This window comes from Doryrhamphus excisus, chromosome 19 (assembly GCF_030265055.1).
Source record: "Doryrhamphus excisus isolate RoL2022-K1 chromosome 19, RoL_Dexc_1.0, whole genome shotgun sequence".
NCBI classification, from domain to species: Eukaryota; Metazoa; Chordata; class Actinopteri; order Syngnathiformes; family Syngnathidae; genus Doryrhamphus; species Doryrhamphus excisus.
In genome coordinates, this window is record NC_080484.1 from 11,261,193 (window position 1) to 11,275,471 (window position 14,279).

The 14,279-nt window shown below is 42.0% G+C and overlaps 1 protein-coding gene across 5 annotated transcripts; it reads left to right on the forward strand.

Annotated features, from left to right (window-relative positions):
* The first annotated feature begins 285 nt into the window (after positions 1–285).
* On the forward strand, positions 286–14,231 carry LOC131107131 (visual system homeobox 2-like). 5 transcript variants are annotated; one of them, XM_058056856.1, is made up of 7 exons: positions 286–530; positions 979–3,421; positions 8,956–9,803; positions 10,114–10,204; positions 10,531–10,654; positions 11,866–12,046; positions 13,652–14,231. In XM_058056856.1, exons 3-7 carry the CDS (start codon positions 9,371–9,373, stop codon positions 13,939–13,941), a joined length of 1,119 nt encoding a protein of 372 aa, XP_057912839.1. In that variant the 5' UTR covers positions 286–530; positions 979–3,421; positions 8,956–9,370; the 3' UTR covers positions 13,942–14,231. The 5 variants fall into 5 exon arrangements, with proteins under 5 accessions (XP_057912839.1, XP_057912838.1, XP_057912835.1 ...); XM_058056855.1 differs by having other exon boundaries at positions 979–3,417; XM_058056852.1 differs by having other exon boundaries at positions 979–1,789; positions 3,262–9,803.
* The last annotated feature ends 48 nt before the right edge of the window (positions 14,232–14,279 follow it).

Genomic DNA, 14,279 nt, shown 5'->3' on the forward strand with positions numbered 1-14,279 from the left:
CCCTGACCCAAATTTCCTGACCTGGAACTGCAGCAAAAAGGTCAGCTTGAATGGGACCCCAGCAACATGTCTTCACTCTCCACTGCACCTCACTCCGTGGTCAGACCATGACATAATTCAACCGTCAAACAATATTTTTGCACAATTAGCTCCTCTTTGGATCAAAAGACGGGGATGGTAGCAGTTTATCGCCTAATGGTGTCTTAAACATGAAGCTCTTGAGTCCTGTAGAAATGCATTGTTGCCCAGGTTTACCTGCCGTATTTCAAATGCTGAACATGTAGACAATGAGGGTAAATGCGTTGTTGTTGTGTTCGTTTTGTAATAGAAAAAACAGCAGATGTGAGAATGAGGTTTCTGTTGAGTCAATGGAAGCCCTGTGTAGTTTGCGCTGCAATGCTAATTTAATCCAGCAGATGGCGCACACCGTTATAAAACTTACAAAAAAAGCGAAGAAGAATTCCCATAAGTGATTGTTTTACAGTTGCTCAAAGTGAATGTCAAAGTCCTCTAAAGCACGTAACTACTTGGTATGTTGATTTTTAAAGCAAGTATTTAGCACCTAGCTAGAATGCCAACACTGCATGTAGTGTGCTACTTTTTAATAATGTTGAAGACGCTAATGCTAACGGCAGTGCTAGCTAGCCGTTTTCTGGCTAGTAAGTTGTGTTTGAATCAGAAGCCGTGTTAGTTTACTGGTTTTTATCATTGAGGACAAGTTTGTATACATTATTGTATTTTAATGTGTGAATGTTCCTAATGCTGTGGCTTGTGAGAAATTCCTATCGTTTAAATTGTGAATGATTGTATTTATGGGTAATTTGTAGCAGCATAGCTAGCTAGTTTTCCTGTTGCTAGTTTGCTAACATTGCTTTTTAATGGTTTTGTTTTATCGTGTTTTAATGGTCAAAACCAAACACTGCATTTTAATGTCGATATATATTTATTTTCAATGCTATCCATTTTGTGTCACCTTAGGTCCTGTCCTGTCTGCCAAGCAGTCATCCTCCAGCTGCCATTTATCAAAGATAAGTACATGTATATTTTCAAGTCATTTGTAATGGAGTCCACATTTTCACCAAGTTAAGCTTGGAAGTGGGGCTTCTCCCTTCACCATTATTCTTGTGTTGTCAACATTATACCTTCAACATCTTACCTGATATTTTTAATTACCTTCTGCGAAAACACAATATGACTGAGGTGCTTGCTGTTTTGATTGTGTTTGTGTTGGCTTACATCCCCTATCCCCCTCTGCAACCAAACACCAGTAAAGCTTTGATCGATGACAAGCTTTTTTCCATTGATAGGAAGGTGATGTGGTGTCATTTTTCATTAAAGTGAGTGCTTTCCTGCACCGAAAGCGCAGCTTAATAGCATGTTACATTATTATGTCATTTTTCTATCAGGTTTGTCTTTTAATGTAATTTTTTACATGTACACCCCCATCAAAGATTATAATTTTATAATGACATTTTATTATATGCTGTCATTAGGCTGTGTATGTAGTGTATCTAATGTTTTGTTTTCCTGCAGCATTGTCGGGTATAGAGGCAGATTCATACTGAGAAACTCACCATTATAATCTAGTTTTTAGCTTGCTGCTCATACTCATCCAGTGGCTTCATCACTTTTTATGGGTGTGTCTGGGTGAGGTCCTGTTCATTGTTTGTCCCCAGCTCTTCCTTAGAGGAGGAGGAGGAGGAGGAAGGAACAGATAAATCGAAATCTGTTTTTCATCACCCCGACTTCATTCTTCACAGCCCCTTTTTGATGAGACAGTGGAGCAAACGTGGGTGGAGTTTGGAGATTTACAGCTGACAAATTGTACCGGCTACTAAAGCCAAGGGCCGCCACTAATGAACAGCCGCTGCAATCATGCAGTTTGTGGGGTGGGGTGGGGGTACAGCGTGCTCGGGAGCCCATCGATCCAGTGTCAGCCTTGGGGTGGTGTAAAATTGTATTCTGACCCTGTCACATCAGAGGGCATTCAGCATCATGGTATATTATATTTTTTCCTTCTCGTGCCACAAGGAGATGAGCTATGTGTGCAAACAGGCAACAAAAGCCCTTCCTGCCTGGTGTGAATAAATGCTGTCATCCTACCCCAAACACCACAGCATTATTCCCCCCTTTCTTTTTTTTTTACCCCCATGGGTATTGGCGTGCAGCCGGCGGCCCCAGCTGTTGCCTGGTGGTGATGCACACTGCAGCAGGTTGTCATCGGCCTGCTAGCATCCTCTTGGAAGAGAGGAGATGAGCGGCGTAATTAGCGGAGAATGAGGCCAGTGGCAAGCCAAGTGGTCCTCTGGGAGGACCCCCCTCCCCCCTTAACCACCCTCCCACCCCCTGTCGGGTCTCAGGGGACCTTGAGACGCGTGGCTAATCCGCAGGGAGATACCTGTTGGACTGACTCGGAGGGTGTTAACAGAACAGCTTCTGGGTTTAACTGAGAGTGACCTAGACGTTGTACAGAAGACATTTTCCAGGAAAATGCTAGCTAGTGGAGAATAACAATGATCTCTGGTCATTTTATTACAGTAATGAAAATCCAGACACTGAGGGAACGTTAATGACGGTCGAGTAATCCTTTCTAAATGTATTCCATTCAAATTACCCACAGGCAAACGTTATTAGGAGACTGATTTATTCAATTAAATCTTCTGTAAGTAAATGCCTGTGGTGGGGGAAAAAAACTCTAATAATGCGTGAGTGAGGTATGTTTTTTCTTTTAATGAGATTTTATGAGCAAGTAGATATATCGATCCTTGTTATAAAATAGCGTACAATTACGCCAACAGTCATTCAGCGAAGTTTGAAAGACGTTTTGTGCATTAGGAAAGATAGTGTTGCAGTTAGTGGAATTCATCACATGCAGAGAGTACCAGGCATCTATAATGTACATTTAAATATTGTTGTACTCATTATATAATGTTGCATAATTTCTGCAAAAAAAATATTTTACAAGTAACACATAATACAGTAATACATAAAATGAAAAATTAATTAAGCGTTAACCCCAGATCTTTTTTTTCCAATCCCTAATATTTTTGTGTTGATTTTGAAATGTTTAGCTATAAACATCACTGTAAACTTCAGCTTTACAGATGCCATGTCTGCTCTGTTGAAAAAGGCCTTTCGACATTTTGACTCTACAATACTATTGTAATTGCTTCTCACGTATTTGACTCTAGCTTAAATTGTTGTGTATTGTGTCTGTGTTCCTCATGCATCTCTTGCGTCTGCGTGTGCTGGTGTGTGCAGGTGCACGACGGCCGCTTATGTTCCATCTGTGTGTTTCGCTGATGAGTAAAGCCATGAAATAGATCCAGCTGGAGATGTGCGCGGCGCAGCAAAGCCTCCTGGGAAATCATCCGCACCGTGTCCACTTCTTTTAGCACCCGGGAGAACTATCAATAAGTGGGTAATTGAATTTTAAGCACAAACACTGCCGTCAAATGAGCGCATGCGTGTGTGTGCGTGTGTGTTTAGTTGTGTGAGCACAGCGAGGCTGTCGTCGAGCTCCCCGGGGGACTGGAGCAGGAGGGATGAATGTGTAATCCATTAAATAACAATTACGGCCTGTGATGGTGCTGTACAGTAGCTTGTTTGGTGAGAGGAAGAAGGGCGGTGAAGAGCTTCTCTAAAATCTAAAATTGGTTCTTTATGACAAACACACGCTTGCATGACAGTTTTAGCTCACTTTCCTGTGATTCTAGTCATGTACATAATCACAATTATATTTATAAAATTAAATGTTTTCGACAACAACAAACTAGTCATCCTCCCGATGACCTCTCCATCACCCTCTCATCATTTTCACCTCTTTTAAAGTCCCGCTGAATGGAAATGAGGTTGTTCAATTTTATGTATGTATGATTTCTCATGAGACAACCTTATGACAAATGCGTACGCTTAATGCTGTGTTCACCTCTCAGCTCATCAGTAAGCAAAGAAGGCAGCGATAACAATGTTTTATTTATTTCACTTCAGTGAACAGACTTCCACAGGAGCGCAGATGTTTTCGTCAGCTCGCGTCCCTGTACGCTGCCTTTTGTTTTTTTTGACTTTTTGTGTTTGTGTTGAATGGCAGGAGAGCATATCTGACTCATGTGGAACCATGAAACATTTGACTTTGTGCGTTAAGGAACACTCAGGACAAACTTGTGATTAGTTTGCGAAGATTATTATAGAAACTGCACATACCTTTCTCATTGCATGGTAAAAACAATATTTGTTTAAACCGGGGCAGAGTCAAATATTGGGGGGTGTTATTGCGACGGAATGGCAACAACAAAAAACAAGCGGTAACACGGGGTGCCCATTACGTCGATTCCGAAGGTAGTTTGGGTCCATCTCATAAACGTCACTTTGTAGATGTCATACGACATTAAGCTCCCCTCCTGATTCGCTGTTGCTCCCCCACGGCAAAGATTAGGTGCTGATCAAACCTCTCAAACTACAAGATCCACCTTTCATCTTTATTATTCAGATTACAGGACATTTTACATGTCATGTGTTATGATAAGAGATAGATCGACTTGTAACATGCATATTGTGTAGTGTGTGCACCCCGCCTGATATCCATGGACAACGTACATACATACTCATATTTATAAATTCAGGGTCAGGCAAAATGATGTGACACACTTGTAGGTTAAATAAAAGGCAAATAAAGTATTTTCAAAAGTACATATAATGCCATTCTGTTTTAAAATTGAATGAGTTCTGGCAGTGCAATGTCGGTTGATTTTGGTTTCAATGCAGATCAAGTAGCTCTGAAGTTGGTAACCCATAACAAGATGGTGTTTGGAGCTGCTACGGGATCATGTCTACCAAGATTGAAGTGCAAACGGAACGCTCGTTGTGTTGCAGTTGATAAACGTTTCCACAATTAAAGTGCAACACTCACCAGTCCAATTCATGGCAGCAACTGAAAAAGAAATGAAAAAAATGGCATATGAAAAACAAAATAGTATTATATGTACTGTTAGAAAGTAAAAACACTTTTTTGTGTGTGTCTTTATTTGCCTTTTATTTAACCCTCAGTAGATCTTTGGGATTTTAAAAGTAGATCGCAGACTGAGAAAGTGTGACCACCCTCTGGTGTCTCTGTCCAGGCAAAAATAATAATAATAAAGAAAAAGACTACATCATTTAAAGTTGCACCGCTGATCCAAAACAAGTTTGCTAGCTGCCGTTTTCTCATGGCGCTCGCACAATGGCCCGTGTATGGGACCTGCCTGGTGGCATTGCTTAATTAGGCGAAGACTTGATTCATTTGCACCAACTGACAGCTAATTAAAGAAGTGAGGGCACATTGAAGTGATGTTCCATCCCGAGGCCAGAAGACCCTCTCTTGACTGTGAGAGCGAGTTGTGGTACATTAAGCCTTTGTGAGTCCCATCTGCCTTTTTTTGCAAGTGGCCTCAAACATATGTGTCAGTCTGGAGGCTCAGTCGTGTTGAAATGCAACCTGTTGAGCCATCTGCTTTGTTAGGGGGCAAAGAAACTGAAAGTGAACCTGACAAATGAGTCAGAATGAGAGTTAAGTCTTGGCCAAAATGCCACAATCTGATTTTCTTTTTAAAGTCTTAATGAGGCTGTCATAGCAGCAGCAGCAGATGAAGTTCAGTGTTGTGTCTGCTCCTGCTTTCAACGGGACATCAGGCCCCGCTGTCACGAGACGTTAAACAAGTTGTCTGGACATTCAGGGGCCAAACATTAAAGGTCCCAAGCGAGTCAACTCCAATTTCTCCCTTTCAGAGGGACAAGGACAAGGCTCTCGGCAGGAGTCCGGGACTCGGCGGCCCATGTGAATCCAGGGTAGACAATTAGGGGCTTATTAGGGTGTACATCGCGGGGCGTCCGCTCGCCTGTTCGGCCCCAGCGCAGAGCCGCTGCCATCGCTCAAAACAGTCAGGGGCATTGTCTCACCTAATTACGCAGAAAGCGGGGGCCCCCTTTTTGTGTTGCCACTGCCATGCCTGTCCGATTCCCTTCTCCCGCTGAACCGCTAGTCCCTGTCCACTGTGGGAGCGTGCTAATTAGACAAGAAATGAGCCCGAGTAATTATGTCACTTCTGATTATGCCCAACCACAATGACAACCACTTTTGAGAAAGTTCTGGTTTTTTGGGGGGGGGGCTCTTTCCCATGAAAATATCCCACTCATTACGCCAGTAGCACATCTGCACATGCAACAGGGGATAGCAAAGATCTGCATTCTAGAAATGGAAACGAGGCAATAGCATGAAGTTATTGCCCTAATTAATGTGTGGCCCCCGTAAAGCCCAACCGTGGAGTCGCCAGTGGCGCTTTTGTGAGAGCCTTTTGTGTCCTCACCTTAATGGGATGTTTTGATCAACGGCTGTTTGCTGACCCGCCTCCTCCTTCTGAATGGCCGACGCTGGGAAACGGCAATTAGCTGGATTAGAGGAGCCATTTCTGGGCCCTGCAAAACAAAGGTGTTCAGAAGGAGCCGCGCCGTGCTCTAACGCTGACCTGCTTGGATGTTTTAGATTTTAAACACTTTCAGTGCAGCTCTACACTTCTTTTGGCCCTGCCTATTTTTTCCTAACTACGTGTTGATACTTATTTGCGTCCATAAATACCTTGTTTTGGTAAATAACAGTGTATAAATATACTATTTGAGAAGCACTGGAGTACACCATTTAGTAATGTAATGGTCCTATCTGCAGTATACCCAAACGTCACTTGGTCAATCTCATTGAAAAGAACCTCACCTCTTCTATTTTGGCATATGTTTATATATATATGTGTATTTCTATATTTATTTTGCTAACCGGGTATTACATGTACCCCCAAATTAAAGTGATACATTAAATAATAAAATTAGGGCTGTCAAAACATCTAATTTAATTTAATTACGTTAAAAACAAATGTGCATAATTAACACATCATGGCAAGCCCCGTAAGCACTGTAGCAACCCCAAAGAGACTGATGCTTTTTAAATAAAGAAAGTATTCTGACCTGATATGTATCTCCAACTCACTAACACGTCTCTAGTCCCTTCATCATCACAACCACACTTCCTCATTGTCAGTAGAGGACTGCAAAATGCATTCACGGACACTCGGAACGTCATCACGTCTTCATTATGCATGTATGTCTGGTCTAAATGAGCAGAAATCCAAAGAAAAACAAGAAGTGGATATTCTCATCATTCGCTTTGTAACTCTTAATGCGGAAGTACAATTTGTTACATTTAAGTGAAATACACTCAAAAGATTTGAATTCAACTTAAATTATCTGGTGTCTCTGAATGCAACCCCTCCTTGCACATACATAACATGGTTCAAGTGTGATTCAAATGTTAAAGTGCTACTGTTAAAGAAGCTAGTGGAAGATAAATAGATTTTTAGACTGTGCTCTATATATATGTTTTCATTTTTCATGTGGCGCTGTTAATACATACAAATATATATAATCCTGTCTTTATTTCTTTCATTAAAATACGGTAAGAATGGGCATATTTCAGACAAATGATAGATGCAAATGGTGAGTGTAGTCATTATTAATTAATTTGAAAACCGTAATTAATCTGATTAAAAAATGTTTAATCATTTGACAGCCCTAATAAAATGTAAAATAATGCAAAGCATCACGCTTGGCATTCCCTCCTTAGTTGGCATTTATGTTAGCTTATTTTTAGATATGGTGCACGTGGTCTCAATATGCTATTAAATGTCTGTGTATTATTCTATTTTCCCATTTTTGTATGACCGTCAAGTACAATTTAAGCATTTAAAAAAAGCATACAGAATTTCAGACAAGACTGCAGCAAATACAAGTTAGTTTAAAACCAGCGAGTCAAAATGAAGCTAAAATGGCCTCCATTATGTCTGCTTCCTGGTGTGACGTCATCTGGCGCGTGTCTGCAGTTGCCGGCCACAAAATCATATCATAGAAAGCTCATTTGCATGTCGTTATTGACACTGTTGCGCCATTATTCGTTATAAAAATCCACCCAGGTATAAACGAATAATAATATCATGACTCGATGCGGTGAGGCCTGTACAGATGGGTAATGACGCTCATTGCGAAGCGTCATCCGTGATACTATCTCCTATCGTATATCCCATCTCTAGTGTCGTGGGCCTCTCTACAGTCTCTCGGGAATCATCTATTTATTTATTCATTCCTTCTTTTATTCACACTGCGTCCAGAAGTGTGCCACAAATCACGTGCAACCGTCCAGTAATTGAATTAATAGCTGATTAGTGCCACATCCAGAGGGAAATAACGAAAACTGCACAAATAATGCCTTTTTATATTTCAGTGAAATCTCAGTATGTTTTTATGTCTTCATGGTAATTCTGCACTATTTAGTTGTCCCCCTGGTGTGTCCTAAATACCCCAAACTGGGACGTTGGGGGCTAACAGAGGGAAGGAGGGGGGGAGCTTAATAACATATCAACAGATGCACGGTCTATAAAGACAAAAGCTTTTATTGCTTAGACCTAATTAGAATATGCAAATGAGCAAGGCGTTGTGGCAGGCAAGGGGTCGAGTCTAACGGATCAATCACGCGTTGAATTGATTAATTAACTTAGAGAGAAGTGGCTCGTTGAGGTAATATGGTTTGTGCAACAGTTAAATGTTCATTGTGCATATTTTGTTTAATAGTATGTTATTTTATGATATGATATATACAATATTTGACAGTACATATAAAATGGTGCTCAATTTTGGTGCATGAACGAATTATTGTGACTGGAGTTTGCAGTGTATGTTTCTAATATTTTCCTCCAAGCTAACCAAATGAGAAACAGACATACAATCTTACACATAAACCTATTTTCAAACGAATGCACATCATTTTTATGCAGCTTTTTTTTTTTAATTTATTTTGCAATTTTGGAGGAAAATAATGTATTTATTTGCTGCCAAATTTAGAGCATCCTGCTTCATTTTAAGCTGATTTTCTCCCCCAAGTTAAGAGATTGTTCCGGCTGTTTGGATCCATCAGATGAGCTCAACGAGATGATCAGTGACAGTAGGGAAAGTATATAAGCTCCTTTTCCCCCCCACACCCCCTGATTTATTTGCCTAAAATCATCTTCATGTGAACGTTAAAGAAGAACTACATCAGGAACATGAGACATTTCTGCCCAGCAACAGATGAGTGTTTTAATGCTAAGATACAAGATAAAGAACATTATATTTAATGCATGGCCAACACGGTGGAAAGTTGAATGTGTCTGTCCTCTGATGATTGGCTGCCTGTTGCCTACTGGATTAAAAACACACCAAGGGGGGAGAGAGTGGGAGACTAACCGAAGGGGGGGTTGGATAAAGAGGAGCATCCCGCCTGCAGCAGACGGCAAACTAAAAGTGAAATCTCAGCATCATGACCGGGAAGGACGGAGCTGTGCTTTCAGACACCGAGAACAAACAGACACCCCCCGCTCACGGAGGACCCCTGCAGCCGCCCCCTGCGTGGAAGATGGCCCCCACTGTGCACCGGCGCACGGGTTTCGGCATCCAGGAGCTGCTTGGCCTGAATAAAGAGCCACCGCCACCACCGATGACGACGGCGACGCCGCCAGCTGCTACCACACCGAGGCGGCCGCTGGAGGCCTTGCCCCACAGGGCTCACGTCCTGGCCGCCAGGTCGGCACTCGGGCACGGCGCTCTGGGCGTGGGCCTGCTGGGGCCCGAAGGCATCCACTCGTTCTACAGCCAGCCCGCCTTTCTGGAGGTGCTGTCCGAGGCGCAGAACGTACACCTGCAGCCGCTGCATCGGACCTCGCATTTGGACGCGCACAACTCGGCCAGCTCGGGTGATTCATCATTATTTACTTTTATACAATTGTGGCGACCCCGTAATCAGGGAAAATGTTTTTTGCCACATTTGAACGAAATACACTCGAAATGTTATTAAAATATCAAGTGAACCAGAGTAAAAACGATCGCCCTAAAATTGCTACATTTTCGGTTACGTTTCGTGAGTGTATTGTAAATATTTCATGTTAAAATATGTGTGAGTACTAGCTATATTACGTTTTTGTAATATGTTTATGAGAACATAATTTCACGAAGAAATGTAGGGCATTTTTTAATACCTTTCTGATTTTTTTCCCTCCCTTATAGATTCTGATGACATGAGTTTATCCCCTGGTGATAAAAAATTCTCAAAATCATCTTTGAGTCAGAGCAAGAAAAGAAAGAAAAGACGACACAGGTAAAAATCAAACCTCATTACATATATTGGCTTCAAGAAAATAGTATTTGCTCAATTATGTGTTTATGTTGTTTATTATTTTTTAAATGATTTGACATTTTCTACATATACAAGTATTGATAGTTCACTTGTTGTAATGTGCTCAAAATTTTCTAAATCTCAATTTAGTCTTTAAGATAAAAGAAAAAAAACGTAGAATTTTCCTTGTACTGGCAGGCTCAGACGTTCTAATTAAATAAATATAATATTTAGCATGTTGATGAGGATAAGCGTATACAGTAGAAGATTATTTATCTGAACATGTTTTATGTTGATGACCTGCACAGGACTATTTTCACCTCCTATCAGCTGGAGGAGCTGGAGAAAGCCTTCAATGAGGCTCACTATCCAGATGTGTACGCCAGAGAGATGCTCTCCATGAAGACAGAGTTGCCAGAGGACAGAATACAGGTGAGCCTTGGATGCTGCTTTGGAAAATAACATCTTTTTTGTTGTGGAGTCAAACATTTGCTAAGAGAAAAGGGCACGTCATCATCTTCTGCACAGACATCAGCGTAATTAGTTAATTGTGGTGAACTTATCTGACCCCAAAAATGAAAGCATAACTACAGAAATTAATTAGCGCAGGTCAGCTGCTGAGCGCTGCTTCCGCCTGCATGGCTGCCACACGCTTTTTTTTTTAATTTCCCGGGATATTTCGCCGCCTGTCTCCTATCCGTCGGGCCTGTGGAAATTAACTTATTTTTCAATCAGCCTCCCTGCCCTTGGGGTCACCTCTCTCATGCACACACACACACACAGGAGAACTCACACTGCTGTCAAAAGCATGATTGCTCATCTGAGGCCCATCTTTTTATGAGATGGAGGTTATCATCGGATCTACCTGAATAGCTTCCCCGCTTCTCCGCTTTGATCGTTTTTAATCCCGTTTCTGCACAACACACACACACATCCTGACAATCTCATTCCACCTCCCGGGCCGTTTTATGATGCTCGTTTCGCCTCATCCATATTCACAAGCTTGCTAAGGCTATTACCAAGTCTGGCTCAGTTTGAAAAAAAAATAAAAATCAATCTCGGCACTCAAGGATGCAGAAGGAGAAGAATGCACACATGTGTTGCATGTACACACACAACAACATGGCAATACAAGGTTGAACACAGTCTATTTCAGGATTTGGAAATAAGAGAAATGTCAATTATCTGTTCTATCAAACATCCATTCAAGTGAATTCTATGACATTAATTGTATACTGCTTATTGGCTTTATGAAGTAGATCATGTAGGAAGCAAAAAAAATCAGCCAGCATTCTTGTTTTTTCAGCACATGCCATTATTCTACCACAGGGGTGTCCAAAGTGTGGCCATGTGGGCCGTTTTTGGCCCACTGCTTGTTTTTTTATTGGCTCATGGCAAACTGTGAAATAAAATTATACAAAATTAACACAAGTGTGAAAAATGGAATAACAAGGTAAACTCGATACTAATAACCAATAATAACACAAAGATTTGTCTTGAAATATAATTCATAAAAATATGAAATTAGCCCCTCGCATTGTTGGATTTTCAATATTCAGCCATGTGGAAAAGGTTTGGACACTGCTGTTCAAACATCACCGCTATTTCTAAGCACGTCTATTGTGCTCTTTTTCTTCCATCAGGTGTGGTTCCAGAACCGCAGGGCCAAGTGGCGAAAGCGGGAGAAGTGCTGGGGCCGCAGCAGCGTGATGGCAGAGTATGGGCTGTACGGCGCCATGGTCCGACACTCCATCCCGCTGCCGGAGTCCATCCTCAAGTCTGCCAAGGAGGGCGTCACAGAGTCGTACGCTCCGTGGTTATTAGGTGAGCGCCGGTGAGGCATCTTCACTGTTGACATGAAGATGATGTGGTGCATGATGAAAATAGCAAAAAGCTGTCATGTAATACTGTTATATGCATGTCAGGCCACTAGTTGGCGATCACACACTATAGACTTGGCATTCGCCTCAAATGCACAACATATTGTTGTTTTGACCATGACACAATTTTTTTTTGCCTCCTAAACACTCCTATCACTTACCAATCACATTACTCACACTATAGAGACCCAACACTACACACTGGATATGTCTAAGGAGTGCACAATCAGCATCCATCTGCATGTAGTTTTTTCATTTAGTTGCGATAATTAATCTGTACACTCATAAGTAATTGTGCATATGCAGATATTCTCCTAAGTAGGCCAAACATACTAATGTTATTCAACTGGTGGCCCAGGAATGGCATTCCCCACACGACTACAATGTATTTGTGGCAGTGATGGGTGCAGGCAGAGTGTGGGGGGATAATAAATTCATTAATTAATCACACAATAAATGAAAATGAACTTGATCATTTTGCCTGCCTCAATATATTGCCATGTGCATGCGTGTCAGGCAGGAAGAAGGTTCACTCTGTGCATTGCTTTTAGCACCTTGGTGTCTTTGCTCCATGGAACAATGGCATGAATGGAGTCAGCCCTCTTGTCGGTCATAGTCTCTTTGTCTCGGTGGAGGCGGGGCTGCGAGCATCCACACAGAGTGTAGAAGAGTGTAGCCTCTTTAGGAGAGATGCAAGATAATGTAGTAGAAGTGAAATTAGTAGATTTCAATATTGTCATATATTTTCCTTGTGTATTGTATTGTGAACTGAGTGCCTAATGACGTCACATCGGGGTCAAAGTCACCTGTGTGCGTCTCTAATTTGGCTTATGAGCCAAAGCAGTTGTGTGTTTGTTGTGTGCTGGGAGAAGGTTGGTTTTGTCTTTTCTTATTAATATGAAAACTACCCAGAACTTTCAATAATGGCATTGAAGATGTTGCCCTTCCTGTCCGATCCGGTAAAACACCAATGCTGAATCAGTATTCATTCTGTGCCTGTAATTTGATCTTGTGTATTTTTATACATCAGTAAATGACATTAGCATAAGATGAGTATAAGATCTGACCGTACCGCAACCCTGGTCCAGCTGGGGTTGGGTCAAGGGGCTGGTCCAGTGACTCAGAATGGATGGGGACCACTCTAAAGGCGCTTTGAGTGGGTCCTTATCAACAGCAGTGCACTCCTGGCGTATACAGGATCTTTGACTTGTGTTGTTGCAGTAGGTTTTTTACTTTCTGGTTGTCATTTAGGGCGGCTGTTGCATTCCCACAGGAGACGGTATGAAGGCCAGCGAGTGTTAATGCGGTCGATAAAAGCCAGCCGTCAATACCGTGATAATCCCACTTCATTACGACAGATTAGACCAGCTCTCCCGTTGTTCCTTGTGTCAATTGATTGGGTGAAATCTCTCAGGCGGTGCCTAATTGATTAAGAAGCCGCTATCAGTCCACTTGCTGCAGTCTTCCACTTGAGTCTCTTTCAAACTTTTAATTTCAATGTCAACTGAAAGGTTCTCACCACAAGAATCCCCACATATTTTTCATTCAGGTATGCACAAGAAGTCTGTGGAAACGTCACACAGCCCTGGAGACAAAAACACACTCACACCACCGCCTACACAGGAGAAGACGGCGTTGGTGTCAACGGCGGAGGAGGAAAAAGAGCGGACAAAGAATGACACGTCGCCCATCACAAAGGATGAACTGCGGGTGAACAGTATCGCCACGCTGCGAGCCAAGGCACAGGAGCACAGCGCCAAGATGCTCGGGACGCGCGAGTGCAAAGGGGAAGTGGAGGACGGGTTGACAGAGGATGAGGCGGCCGACATGGATGACTGAGAAGACTTCTTAACTGCCTGAAAGGAGTCATGCAGGCTTAAGACATGAGATACTGTATTTAATGTCTGAACAAAGAATCTGGCCTACCTCCTGTTTGAAATGCACCACAGGGGTATAAGTCAGAGCTAGTTGTGACCTTTGACCTCCACATGACTTCGGATCACCTCATCAAGCACAGTAGGAAGCCCAGCACCCCCTTTTAATGTGACCATCTGTGTACATACTTGATTAAATGTATAATAGTTGAATTATCTGTGTTTGTCTTTGTATATATGTAACTGCCATCTGATTAAAATTGAATATTTAACAAAAACAATCCTATGTCAGAACTTTTTTTT